The sequence below is a fragment of the Lethenteron reissneri genome, unplaced genomic scaffold (genome assembly GCF_015708825.2).
Source record: "Lethenteron reissneri isolate LAM-NWPU_2019-01 unplaced genomic scaffold, ASM1570882v1 scaffold_1630, whole genome shotgun sequence".
Taxonomy (NCBI): Eukaryota; Metazoa; Chordata; class Hyperoartia; order Petromyzontiformes; family Petromyzontidae; genus Lethenteron; species Lethenteron reissneri.
The window spans coordinates 677,806-692,902 of record NW_026891367.1 but is presented as its reverse complement, the minus strand read 5'-3'; the positions used below and the strand labels follow the sequence as shown (position 1 = coordinate 692,902).

The 15,097-nt window shown below is 40.1% G+C and overlaps 1 protein-coding gene across 6 annotated transcripts in view; it reads right to left on the bottom strand.

The window, feature by feature from the left end:
* Positions 1 to 15,097, bottom strand: part of LOC133362810 (myosin-2 heavy chain-like) — a 131,414-nt gene that overhangs the window by 63,067 nt on the left and 53,250 nt on the right. For 5 of the 6 annotated variants that reach the window (XM_061581754.1, XM_061581749.1, XM_061581753.1 and 2 more), the window contains exons 2-10: positions 13,810 to 13,874; positions 9,763 to 9,927; positions 7,247 to 7,314; positions 5,504 to 5,577; positions 5,335 to 5,393; positions 5,130 to 5,199; positions 4,259 to 4,332; positions 2,881 to 2,989; positions 2,309 to 2,403 (exon numbers count right to left, since the gene is read on the bottom strand). The exons of the other annotated variant lie outside the window; for it this stretch is intronic. In XM_061581754.1, the coding sequence (XP_061437738.1) occupies positions 2,309 to 2,403; positions 2,881 to 2,989; positions 4,259 to 4,332; positions 5,130 to 5,199; positions 5,335 to 5,393; positions 5,504 to 5,577; positions 7,247 to 7,314; positions 9,763 to 9,927; positions 13,810 to 13,874 (779 nt within the window). The remainder of the gene's footprint in view (positions 1 to 2,308; positions 2,404 to 2,880; positions 2,990 to 4,258; positions 4,333 to 5,129; positions 5,200 to 5,334; positions 5,394 to 5,503; positions 5,578 to 7,246; positions 7,315 to 9,762; positions 9,928 to 13,809; positions 13,875 to 15,097) is intronic. 6 annotated transcript variants of the gene reach the window in all.

Below are 15,097 nucleotides of genomic sequence, written 5' to 3'. Positions count from 1 at the left end.
AATAAAATAAAAATCACGACGTTTCGGAGGCAACGGAGACTTGTGCTGGAGACTCGTGTTGCCTCCGAAACGTCGTGATCTTTATTTTTATTTTATTATTTTATTAATTTTGATGTTTTACCTACACAGTGACTTTACCGAAAACACCTAAGAATATGATCCCGTAAAAAACTATACAGAAATAAATATGCAGACAATATTAACTATACAGTCAAACGTTGGATTGCGAGCATAATTCGTCCCGTAGACGTGTTTGCAATCCAAAGCACTCGTACATCAGCTGCGATCACGTGACGCTCGGCAGACAAAGCGTACACTACGCGTACTACTCGTATTGCAAGACCCCTCCTCGCTCGTTTATCAAATTAATATTTTTAGATTTAAAGCTTTCGTGACTGCAGCAGGGATTCATCTTCTTGGTTCTTTCGGTAAAGTCGCGTAGAATGGAAATAATAAAATAATAAAAATCTAATAAACTCATTCTCACGACGTTTCGGCCACAACGCAAGCAGCCGTCCTCAGGTGGAGAACAGTTCTGTCGGGAAGACAGCGTCTGAAATTCATTCGAGAAGACAGCGTCTGAAATTCATTCGAGAAGACAGCGTCTGAAATTCATTCGAGAAGACAGCGTCTGAAATTCATTCGAGAAGACAGCGTCTGAAATTCATTCGAGAAGACAGCGTCTGAAATTCATTCGAGAAGACAGCGTCTGAAATTCATTCGAGAAGACAGCGTCTGAAATTCATTCGAGAAGACAGCGTCTGAAATTCATTCGAGAAGACAGCGTCTGAAATTCATTCGAGAAGACAGCGTCTGAAATTCATTCGAGAAGACAGCGTCTGAAATTCATTCGAGAAGACAGCGTCTGAAATTCATTCGAGAAGACAGCGTCTGAAATTCATTCGAGAAGACAGCGTCTGAAATTCATTCGAGAAGACAGCGTCTGAAATTCATTCGAGAAGACAGCGTCTGGAATTCATTCGAGAAGACAGCGTCTGAAATTCATTCGAGAAGACAGCGTCTGAAATTCATTCGAGAAGACAGCGTCTGAAATTCATTCGAGAAGACAGCGTCTGAAATTCATTCGAGAAGACAGCGTCTGAAATTCATTCGAGAAGACAGCGTCTGAAATTCATTCGAGAAGACAGCGTCTGAAATTCATTCGAGAAGACAGCGTCTGAAATTCATTCGAGAAGACAGCGTCTGAAATTCATTCGAGAAGACAGCGTCTGAAATTCATTCGAGAAGACAGCGTCTGAAATTCATTCGAGAAGACAGCGTCTGAAATTCATTCGAGAAGACAGCGTCTGAAATTCATTCGAGAAGACAGCGTCTGAAATTCATTCGAGAAGACAGCGTCTGAAATTCATTCGAGAAGACAGCGTCTGAAATTCATTCGAGAAGACAGCGTCTGAAATTCATTCGAGAAGACAGCGTCTGAAATTCATTCGAGAAGACAGCGTCTGAAATTCATTCGAGAAGACAGCGTGTGAAATTCATTCCAGAAGACAGCGTCTGAAATTCATTCGAGAAGACAGCGTCTGAAATTCATTCGAGAAGACAGCGTCTGAAATTCATTCGAGAAGACAGCGTCTGAAATTCATTCGAGAAGACAGCGTCTGAAATTCATTCGAGAAGACAGCGTCTGAAATTCATTCGAGAAGACAGCGTCTGAAATTCATTCGAGAAGACAGCGTCTGAAATTCATTCGAGAAGACAGCGTCTGAAATTCATTCGAGAAGACAGCGTCTGAAATTCATTCGAGAAGACAGCGTCTGAAATTCATTCAGACGCTGTCTTCCCGACAGACCTGTTCTTCACCTGAGGACGGCTGCTTGCGTTGTGGCCGAAACGTCGTGAGAATAATTTTATTATGTTTAATTTTTATTATTTTATTACTTCCCTTCTACGCGGCTTAATGTTTTATTTTTATTATTTTATTATTTCCCTTCTACGCGGCCCAATGTTTTATTTTTATTATTTTATTATTTCCCTTCTACGTGACTTAATGTTTTATTTTTATTATTTTATTATTTCCCTTTTACGCGGCTCAATGTTTTATTTTTATTATTTTATTATTTCCCTTCTACGCGACTCAATGTTTTATTTTTATTATTTTATTATTTCCCTTCTACGTGACTTAATGTTTTATTTTTATTATTTTATTATTTCCCTTCTACGTGACTCAATGTTTTACTTTTTTATTTTATTATTTCCATTCTACGTGACGACTTTACCGAAAGAACCAAGAAGACCAAGTTACTCGCAGTCCAAGGTTTTGCCGCGTCAATATGAATGGACGTGTCACCCGCAGTCCGCTTTCAAATTCGTGACGTCGATTTATTTCCAACTTGAGGGTTTTGATTCCTTCCTGTGTTTCCTCAAGTCGTGATTGAAAGTCGCCTGCGAAAGACACAAAAAATTAACCCGTAAAAACAAAGTGTTTCACTCTAAATCCTTTATATGCGTGGCGGCTCGAGTCCTCTCGTCCTCTGGCTTGAGATGGCTGCCACCTATGGGTCAGATGATTGTGTGCCAGCATTAAGCAATTGGTAATTAAATATTTTTAAAAAAATTCCCTAAACAGTGTAAAATTTTGGAAACAAATTTTCACGAACATTAATTGTCTCGCACAACGAGTCTGTGTGCAAAATGTCAGCTCGATTGGATCACGGGAAGTGGGTTAAAAAACGACCGAAAGATTTGCACGGTCGTAAGCAAGCAAGCACGCAAGCACGCAAACTTAATATAAAGGATTTAAAAACAACTCAAATTGGGATCACCTTTAACGGTCAGATGTGCAAGATATTTTCCTAGCACACACACACGTACCCAGGCTGTTGGCAAAAGCACACAACTTGAATGGACTCTCACTCTCACCCGTTATTTCTTCGAGTCCAACACAGTTTTCAATGGAATCTTGCAGCTTTTGAGAGGTCGTTTTGAGTTCTTCATTTTTTGACTCTAAAAGCTCTGATTTTTCTTTGACCTAAAAATGAAAGGCAGCTCTGATGTGATAACTACTCAACAAAACGACCGTATACACGAATCTATGAAATGACCTACTGCCGGGCAAGGCAAGTTTTCTGGTTTGCAAGTCTTCATTGAATTCAAATAAGTTTTGTTTACCGGAATGAAAATAACTTTCAAAAATCAAGATACACGAATCTATGAAATGACCTACTGCCGGGCAAGGCAAGTTTTCTGTTTTGCAAGTCATCATTTAATTCAAATAAGTTTTGTTTACCGGAATGAAAATAACTTTCAAAAATCAAGATAAAGAGGTGAAAATGTGTACATCCCATAAATTTCGATTTAAAGCTTTTTTCGTGACTGCAGGGATTCATCTTCTTGGTTCTTTCGGTAAAGTCACGTAGAAGGGAAGTAATAAAATAATACAAATAAAAAATAAAATTATTCTCACGACGTTTCGGCCACAACGCAAGTAGCCGTCCTCAGGTGAAAACCAGGTCTGTCGAGGCGACAGCGTCTGACTATTTTTTTATTACTTCCCTTCTACGTGACTTTACCGAAAGAACCCAGAAGATGAATCCCATATATTGTGTTGAACAAATGCATTTAGGGCACTGAATACGTTTTAAAGTGGAAATAAGTGACATTTTAAGCATTTAAAATTTCACTTTTTAAGCATTTAAAATGTGAGCAGTGGCGGCTCCTGCACAATCTCTCAGGGGGGGCAAATGTGTGGATGATTGATAAGGATAAGCTCCACCCATGCAATGGATAAATTAACAGCTTAAGCATGTAAAGGCAACTTCACTTCTTTAATATTAATGACAAATAAAGTGACTCTTACAATACATCTTGTTTGTTTCTATACTCACTATTAAAACAAACCACTCAAGTTTATTTTATTAAAGATTCCACTAGGTGGCGACAAATAATACTGCTGACTGAAACGTGCTTACGTATGATGACGTGAGCACGTTAGGGCGAGCCCTCCCGGAAGCCGTAGAGAATGCTTTGCAGCGCCCGCCGTTCGAAAAAACAAACATCTTTGAATGTAAGTCTATGGGAACACTCGGGGCGATTCTCAGCCGGAGTGAAATCGCCCCAAAAGAGGCGGTACTCCACAGAACGTGACATGACGCTGATTGGACTATATCCAGAGTCTGACAGTGACGGCTAGCGTGACTCTGTGGTTGAATGACATTGGTGGTGCGTCGCCCAATCGCCCTAATGAAGAAACCGCCCCTGAATATGAGCAAAAGCGATTAGCTCACAAATTCACACCCACCTGGCTTTCTATAATCGCCGACTTGTTTGTGAAGTCCTCCTGAGCTCTTCCCATCTCCTGCACGGCTGCTTCCACTACACGCAACACGCGTCGCGTGCAAAACAAACGAGTTGAGCGCATCGATATTCACCCAGCAAGCCACAATTCAGACGCTGTCTCCCCGACAGACCTGGTCTTCACCTGAGGACGGCTGCTTGCGTTGTGGCTGAAACGTCGTGAGAATTATTTTATTATGTTTCATTTTCATTATTTTATTATTTCCATTCTACGTGACGCAGCAACAACAGCAGCAGCAGCAGTAGCAGCAGCAGCAACAGCAGCAGCAGCAGTAGCAGCAGCAGCAGCAGCAACAGCAGCAGCAGTAGCAGCAGTAGCAGCAGCAGCAGCAGCAGCAACAGCAGCAGCAGTAGCAGCAGTAGCAGCAGTAGCAGCAGCAGCAACAGCAGCAGCAGCAAGAGAGTGTGTTGCTTCTCAAGGCCTCGAGGGATGACGGCTTCATCTAGCAGTGGATAGAGCACTGCCGATGATTATCAACGACGGTTGTGGCTTAAAATTTCGATGTAAAGCTTTCGTGACTGTCAGGGATTCATCTTCTTGGTTCTTTCGGTAAAGTCACGTAGAAGGGAAATAATAAAATAATACAAATAAAACACAATACAATAATTCTCACGACGTTACGGCCACAACGCAAGCAGCCGTCCTCAGGTGAAGAACAGGTCTGTTGGGAAGACAGCTATCATTTTATTATTTCCCTTCTACGTGACTTTACCGAAAGAACCAAGAACAAGTCGATGATTGCTGTGCTCTATGTATTGAACACGACCGTGTTATTACCGAGCTCTGCATCGTGTCATCCTGCAACAAGGCTTACCTTTGGCCAACGCGATGTTCTTGTCATTTTGAAACTTTGAATTTAAATCACTCAAAGTCACTGCAAATGTCTTTAAAAGAAGATGACACCAGGATTTAAAGCATTAATATTAAATATGCATGTGTATACGTGTATACTATTATACGTTTTTCAAGAAATATAATTACATGAAAACAACATTTTAAAAATGTTATTATACATTTACCTTCATTTCTGCTTTCACTGACAAACGGAATTCTTTCATTTCTTCCTGATTTGCTTCAGCTGTCGACATCAGCACGCGGACATGGCCCGAATAAGTCAACGGCAAAAAAGTTTGATCGCTCAACGTTACACCGTTAACGTTCAACGGTCGGCAGATGTTGAGAACGCACCTTTCGTTAGTGTTTGTTGCGCCGAAGAGAATTGGACCTGCAGACCGTCGCACATTTCCCTGGTGGCGGTGATTCTTACGGACACAGGCACATTGCAAGGACGGAGGTCAGAAATCCTCCGTAGACAAATATCCACCGTACGCGTTGCTTCAGACTAAATGTATCGCTTGCATAACTGGCGGCTGCGAAGTAGCACGGCGCGCGCCATTCGCTCGTACGTGCGTACTTGGTGATTTGATAGTCGTGCCAGATTCCAAAGAACACAGGATGAGATGTTACTATCCTTTGTGCAAGCACTTCCAAGAGTTCACGAACAGTGAGCCTGGTGACATTTGGGGAGCGCATCGTCAGCAGTGAACCTTTGGTTCCTAGGGTGTTTCGGCCTTTCACACGATACACCCTCCCCAAAGGCGGCCAGCGACAGGGCGATCAATCCTACGCTTGCGTCCCATTCCCAATTAGTCGTAGGAGTTGCCTTGTTGTTGATAGCCAACATCCCAAGTAAAATACGCCACCAGTTTTTTTTCCATCATTTGCCAGTACCAAAATATAATAATGATAATAGGGAATAACCCTATTATTATTATAATATTTTGGTACTGGCAAAGGAGGTCTAATGATGTAGATGCTCACCCTGAGCCCTCATTACTTTGATAGCGGCTTTGTCTTTGAGCTTCTTGGTTCTTTCGGTAAAGTCACGTAGAAGGGAAGTAATAAAATAATAAAAATAAAACTTAATAAAATATTTTTATTTTTATTATTTTAAGTAATAAGGGAAGTAATAAAATAATAAAAATAAAACATAATAAAATATTTCTATTTTTATTATTTTAAGTAATAAGGGAAGTAATAAAATAATAAAAATAAAACATAATAATATTTTATTATTTTTATTATTTTAAGTAATAAGGGAAGTAATAAAATAATAAAAATAAAACATAACAATATTTTATTATGTTTTATTTTTATTATTTTAAGTAATAAGGGAAGTAATACAATAATACAAATAAAACATAATATTTTATTATGTTGTATTTTTATTATTTCATTAAAATAAAACATTAAAATAAAACATAATAGAATAATTCTAACGACGTTTGGGCCACAACGCAAGCAGCCGTCCTCAGGTGAAGAACAGGTCTGTCGGAAAGACAGCGTCTGAATGAACACCACCAGGCTTGGCAGCGTATATTTAAGCTGGGTTGGAGGGGGGAAGAGCGACTTTAATTATGTTTTATTATTTTATTACTTCCCTTCTACGTGACTTTACCGAAAGAACCAAGAAAATGAATCCCTGCAGTCACGAAAGAAGCTTTAAATCGAAATGTCTTTGAGCTGTACGCCTTTTGGCGTCATCTGTTCTAGCACCAATTGAGACTAGGCTCTAAAGAAAGCTGTCTCAGGAGTGGACCAATCAGTTTCAAGGACAATGCATAATATTATCACGGCGTGTTTTTTGTTTGCATTTTGACCGAAAGTATTGTGGCTAATGCAGTGACATGAATCGTCGTAAAAAGGTTTCAGTTTTGTTGCCAGAAAAGTGGAAAACCCCTATTGCTACACCAGTTTGTTTTTTTAGACACAACACTTTTTGTGATCGTGTTAACACTCGATGCAATGGTAGATTGTGACGCGCGACCTCGCGCTCCCTTCGCGAACGCAATTGTGTGTTGCACCGACGTCAGTCGAGGAACCTAAACAGAAGACAAAGATACAATTCAAGGAAAGTAAAAACGTTCTTACTCCGCCGTTAATTCTTGTGTGCTGTTAGTCGCGTCTTTGAGTTGAACGGCGAGTTGTTCCTTTTCAAGCTGCAAGGAAACAACAAAACACACACTTCGCTGAGGTGACACAGACCTGTCGGAAAGACAGCGTCTGAACGACAGACCTGTTCTTCACCTGAAGACGGCTGCTTGCGTTGTGGCCGAAACGTCGTGAGAATTATTTTATTATGTTTTAGTTTTATTATATTTTTTGCGGGGAGGGAGGGGAGGGGCTGGGTGGGGGGTGGGAGGGGTGGGGCTGGGTGGAGAGGGGAGGGTGGGGAGGGGAGGGTGGGGAGGGGAGGGAGGGGAGGGGCTGGGTGGGGGGTGGGAGGGGTGGGGCTGGGTGGGGAGGGGCTGGGTGGGGGGTGGGAGGGGTGGGGATGGGCTGGTCACCCCGTGGTGTCCTTATAAAACTCAACGTTTAAGCTACTCACTACACTATACACGGCACGACACACTACACTCATACAGGTAGCAACAACAGGTTCCACACTGCTGCCCACCAGGGATTATTTGTCTGTCTGTCGTGCATATTTGTCTGTCGTGCACGAATGCGCTGTCCAACCAGGTTCCTACCTGCCCACTCCGAAGGAACGTGTTTAATATACTTTTTTTAAAACACGCTTTAATAAAATGTACGGTACGGGTAATGGCAGAACTCCACGACTCCAGGAAGTGATTTACGCCCCGCGTGAGTTGAGCAGCGGACAATTAGACCCAAGCCGAAACACAGCGTGTAAAAAATATTGTTTAAAAATATTTTTTTTTTTTTATGATATAGTATTGTCATCAGTCTGACACACGTATACCAAGTGTGCAGTCGATACAACATTGGGAAGTTGGTTAAACTATGAGACATCTCCTTTAGCAGTGGCAACATATAGTGATAGGTTTTTACCCTTTCAACTGGTACAAAAACTGACACCTTTATACAAGGCATCACGTTTGCAATAACCGCAACACAAGCAGTCAAAATGCAAACAAAAAGAAACAACTCTGATGATGATAATGATATGCTCTGTCCTTGAAGTTGATTGGTCCACACCCGAGACAGCTTTCCTTAGAGCCTAGTCTCCATTGGTGTTGGACCAGATGATGCCACAAGGCGCACAATTCAAATACAATGCACCATCAGAGAATTGAGAGCTCGGGGTGAAGCATTTAAACTATGAGACATCTACTTTAGCAGTGGCAACATATAGTAGTAGGTTTTTACCCTTTCAACTGGTACAAAACTGACACCTTTATACAAGGCATCATGTTTGCAATAACCGCAACACAAGCAGTCAAAATGCAAACAAAACAGGACCCTGCGGGGTGGGCTGGTAGGAACGAATAACCAAAGAATATAAACATAATGTATTGTTACACTTGTTTAGCCAGGAAAGCCTGAGTCTAAAGGTTTTTGTAGGGTCCTGCCAAGTGTTTGCAGTAGGGGGCGATGTTGCTACACCGAATCGAACATCAGACGGACAGATGGACGGACGATATAATCTATTGTAGGCTGGTTCACTTCGTTCCTACCAGTAAAAGAAACAACTCTGATGATGATATGCACTGTCCTTGAAGTTGATTGGTCCACACCCGAGACAGCTTTCCTTAGAGCCTAGTCTCACATGGTGTTGGACCAGATGACGCCAAAAGGCGTACAACTCAAAGACAATGCACCATCAGAGTTTGAGAGCTCGGGGTGAAGCATTTACACCATTGGAACCTCATTTGCCAGTAAAAATATATAATTGGTTTTTTACCCTTCTATCTGGCAACAAAACTGACACCTTTTCTACAAGGAGTCATGTTTGCATAGACCACAATACCTGCAGTCATAATGCAAACAAAAAACATAACTCTGATGATATGCACTGTCCTTGAAGTTGATTGGTCCACACCCGCGACAGCTTTTCTTAGACCCTAGTCTCCACTGGTGTTGGACCAGATGACGCCAAAAGGCGTATCAGAGTTGTTTATTTTATGTTTGCATTTTCACTGTTTGTGTTGTGGTTATTGCAAACATGATGCCTTGTATAAAGGTGTCAGTTTTTGTACCAGTTGAAAGGGTAAAAACCTATCACTATATTTTGCCACTGGTAAAGGAGATGTCTCTGTAAATGCTTCACCCCGAGCTCTCAATACTCTGATAGTGCGCTGTCTTTGAGTTGTACGCCTTGTGGCGTCATCTGGTCCAACACCAATGGAGACTAGGCTCTAAGGAAAGCTGTCTCGGGTGTGGACCAATCAACTTCAAGGACAGTGTATATCATTATCATCATCAGAGTTGTTTATTTCTGTTTGCATTTTGACTGCTTGTGTTGTGGTTATTGCAAACATGGTCCCTTGTATAAAGGTGTCAGCTTTTGTACCAGTCGAAAGGGTAACAACCTATTACTATAAGTTGGTTAAAATTGAGTTTGCAAGATTTGAGGACACGACAACAACGGACAGAGTGAGTGAAATAGAAACGCGTCAATGAGCAGCGCTGCCGCTGGTACTTACCTGTTTCTCTCGAGTTGAGGTCTGCAAAGCGTCGATTGTCTCCTGGGCAACTCTCATCGTAGTCTCCTTTTTGTCGACATCACAGTCAACTCTGACGTTACAAATGTTCAACTTGAACAATTGACAGTGCATAGAGTTGAACATTTCCGTCAGGTGATCTTGAATCTTTGAAAGAAAACAAAACACGACGCGTGACACAAGGAGCGTGTGTCAACAGCTTTCCAAGTCCGTAGTATCGTGAACAAAGCAAGATTTTCTGCTGCCGATGATTGATTATTCGTGACAAAGGTTTCTGGGGTAGCTCGCTTAAGTATCGAGTGCCGTAACCCTCCACCACCAGGAAGGTTTGTCACGTAAACAAAACGCGTCAGTTAATTCGTTACTTCAGCCCACCGGTGTGTTGGAGAGTTCATGCGCAACAGGTTACACATTCATACTCACGCGATCTAACACAAAACACCTTGATCGTGAATATAGTTGGTCGCGCAAGCCTGCTACGTGTTACACCGACTATTACTCCGCTTCAACCGAAAATTCGACCAAGTCATATGTATGTAGCACAAACACTAGTTTTTGATTCACTTTCCAACAACCACCACAACCACCACCACAACCACCACCACCACAACCACCACCACCACCACCACCACAACCACCACCACCACCACCACCACAACCACCAACACCACCACCACCACAACCACCACCACCACCACCACCACCACAACCACCACACCACAACCACCACCACCACAACCACCACCACAACCACCAACATAACCACTACAACCACCACCACAACCACCACAACCACCACACCACCACAACCAACACCACCACCACCACCACCAACCACCACAACCACCACCACAACCACCACAACCACCACCACCACCACAACCACCACAACCACCACCACCACCACAACCACCACCACCACAACCACCACCACAACCACCACAACCACCACCACCACAACCACCACCACAACCACCACCACCACAACCACCACCACCACAACCACCACCACAACCACCACCACCACCACAACCACAACCACCACAACCACCACCACCACAACCACCACCACCACCACAACCACCACAACCACCACCACCACCACAACCCACAACCACCACCACCACCACAACCACCACCACCACAACCACCACCACAACCACCACAACCACCACCACCACAACCACCACCACAACCACCACCACCACAACCACCACCACCACAACCACCACCACAACCACCACCACCACCACAACCACAACCACCACAACCACCACCACCACAACCACCACCACCACCACAACCACCACAACCACCACCACCACCACACCGAACCACCACCACCACACCACCACAACCACCAACACCAACCACCATCACAACCACCACCCAACCACCACACACCACAACCCCACCAACCACCCACAACCCACCACCACCACACCACCACCACCACCACCACAACCACCACCACACACCACCACAACACCACACACAACCACCAAACCAACCACCACCAACCACACCACCAACACCACAACCACCACCACCACAACAACCACCAACCACACCACCACAACCACCACCACAAAAACCACCAACCACCAACCACCAACCACCACAACCACCACCACCACACCACCACCACCACACCACCACAACCACAACCCCACCACCACCACCACAACACCACCACCACCACCACAACACCACCCCACCACAACCACCACCAAGTGCATGTGAACATAAGAGAGGCAAAGGGTGCAGATTCGGCAACATCCTTGCTCGTGCCAGCTGCGGGCAGAGAAGGACCTCCACTACAGAGGAGCTCGAGACAACCTCAGAAGATACTCGTAGTTCTTTCGGTAAAGTCACCAAGTAGGTAAAACATGACTTTAAATTAATAAAAATATTGTTTTATTTTTATTAATAAAAATTAAATTAAAATAAATAAAAATATTGTTTTATTTTTATTAATTTTTATTTCATTTTTTACCGACGTGACTTAAAAATAAATAAAAATATTGTTTTATTTTTATTAATTTTAATTTCATTTTCTACCTACGTGACTTTAAAATTAATACAAATATTTTGTATTTTTATTAATTTTACTTTCATTTTTTACCTACATGACTTTAAAATTAATAAAAAAAAAAAAAATTTTACCTACGTGCCTTTAAATTAATAAAAAGATTGTTTTATTTTTATTAATTTAATTTCATTGTTTTACCTACGTGCCTTTAAAATTAATAAAAAGATTGTTTTATTTTTATTAATTTTAATTTCATTGTTTACCTACCTGACTTTAAAATTTATAAAAATATTGTTTTATTTTTATTAAATTTAATTTCATTTTTACCTACCTGACTTTAAAATTTATAAAAAGATGTTTTATTTTTATTAATTTTTATTTCATTAAAATTAATAAAAATATTGTTTTATTTTTATAAATTTTAATTTCAATTGTTACCTACGTGACTTTAAAATTAATAAAATATTATTTTATTTTTATTAATTTTAATTTCATTTTTAACCTACGTGACTTTAAAATTAATAAAAACATTATATAAGAACGGGAGACAGCAGAGCCTCCTCACCATTCTGGCGAATTGCCCGATGATGCTGGTTGCAATTACCAGCGAAACGTCGTACTCAAATTGTAAATGTTGTGGCTTCAACACACCGGTGGGCTAAAGCAGGTAACTATTTGTCTTTGTCAACGTGACACATTTTTACTGATTGGCCGTGTCGGGTGGTGGAGGGTTACGACACATTTATAAATAACGCGGCGATCTAAACCCAAAAACGTTGATTATGAATAACATTGGTCGCGAAAGCCTGCTACGTGTTAAACTGAAATTTTATTTCATTGTTTTCCTACTTGACTTGAAAATTAATAAAAATATTGTTTTATTTTTATTAATTTTAATTTCATTTTTACCTACATGACTTTAAAATTAATAAAAATATTGTTTTATTTTTATTAATTTTAATTTCATTTTTTACCTACATGACTTTAAAATTAATAAAAATATTGTTTTATTTTTATTAATTTTAATTTCATTGTTTACCTACATGGTGACTTTACCGAAAGAACCAAGAGTATGAATCCTTGCAGTCACGAAAGCTTCAAATCTAGAACCTCAGTAGAGGCTGACTCTTCCACTCCGCCCAGACGTCTTGGAAGAGACGGCAGTACCCACACTTTACCCCACCTCATGCAGCCTGCCATGTCACTGTGCTGTACCAATACATACTGCAGAGTAGACAGAGGTGGCACATTTTAGACATGTGCCTATTAAACCTGCCACGCCTGGAGATAACAACCTGCTGACCATTGCATCATGAAACTAAATAAATTAGTATTAAATTTCGATTTAAAGCTTCTTTCGTGACTGCAGGGATTCATCTTCTTGGTTCTTTCGGTAAAGTCGCGTAGAAGGGAAATAATAAAATAATAAAAATAAAACATAATAAATACAATTCTCACGACGTTTCGGCCACAACGCAAGCAGCCGTCCTCAGGTGAAGAAAGGTCTGTCGGAAAGGACAGCGTCTGAATGAACACCACCAAGATTGGCAGCGTATATTAAGCTGCATTCCTCTGTTGATTTAAGCTGAATTCCTCTGTTGATTTAAGCTAAATTCCTCTGTTGATTTAAGCTAAATTCCTCTGTTGATTTAAGCTAAATTCCTCTGTTGATATGCAGATTCCTTTGTCAAGGCGCCCTTCCCCTCCAACCCAGCAGCTTAATATACGCTGCCAAGCTTGGTGGTGTTCATTCAGACTCTGTCTTTCCGACAGACCTGTTCTTCACCTGAGGACGGCTGCTTGCGTTGTGGCCGAAACGTCGTGAGAATTATTTTATGTTTCATTTTTATTATTTTATTATTTCCCTTCTACGTGATGACTTTACCGAAAGAACCAAGAAAATAAATTAGTATTTCCCCAGAATGACTGTGTTGTTAATCTGAAATAACGATGCGTGTGTGTGGACATGTTTCAATGTGACAAGTGTGTGGTCTCGCCTTTCGCCCATCAGGCGGCAGCGCGCTCTGCGAAGGTTGATGCTGTTCACTGGTCGTTGCTTGAGCTACGAACAACATTTTTCACACAATTAAGGCAAGTGCATCGTTCATAAGAGCACTGCACGAGATGTACATCATATTTCGATTTAAATCAGGGATTTCATCTTCTTTCCAAGAATGACTGTGTTGTTAAAATGACTGTCTCGTACCGCATCCGTGACATAAACAAAAGCAGTGAGAATGATTTTATGTTTATTTTTATTATTTTATTATTTCCTTCTAAGTGACTTTACCGAAAGAAACCAAGAACATGAGTAGATGTACATTGTACACGTTTACACATATTGCTTTTGAGAAACTTTCCAACTGTTTAAGCGCTCCAGCTCGCCGGGGTGTACAGATGAGTATCACGAACATGAATAAATCTTCAATAAAATGTGTTTTGATATAAGGGACTTGCCCTCTAGAACATCAGCGAACTGACCCAAATTTTTTCCCAAAACTTGGGAGACAAAAGCCGTGTTAAAGGAAGCCACCAACCCGACAACGAAACTAAACTTTTTATTTCGATTTAAAGCTTTCTTTCGTGACTGCAGGGATTCATCTTCTTGGTTCTTTCGGCTTAAAGTCACGTAGAAGGGAAAAAAAACATAATAAATAATTGCTATGTTTTATTTTTATTATTTATTATTTCCCTTCGACAAATAATAAAAATAAAACATAATAAAATAATTGTTATTATGTTTCAATTGTATTATTTTTTATTCCCTTCTATAATAATAAAAAAAACATGATAAAACAATGATGGTTATTTTTTTAATTTTATTATTTCCCTTCTATAAATAATAAAAATAAACATAATAAAATAATTGTTATTATGTTTAAATTGTATTATTTTATTATTTCCCTTCTACCAAATAATAAAATAAAACATAATAAAACAATGATGTTATTTATTTTATTTATTATTTCCTTCTACAAAATAAAAAATAAAAAACATAATAAAATAATTGGTATTAGGTTTCAATTGTATTATTTTATTATTTCCCTTCTACTAAATAATAAAAATAAAACATAAAAAACATGATTATTATTTTATTTATTATGCCTTCTACACAAATAATAAAAAATAAAACATAATAAAATAATTATGTTATATTTTTTATATTGCCCTTCTACAAAATAATAAAAATAAAACATAATAAAATTGGTATTATGTTTAAATTGATTATTTATATTTCCCTTCTACAAATAATAAATAAAACATAATAAAATAATGAGTTATGTG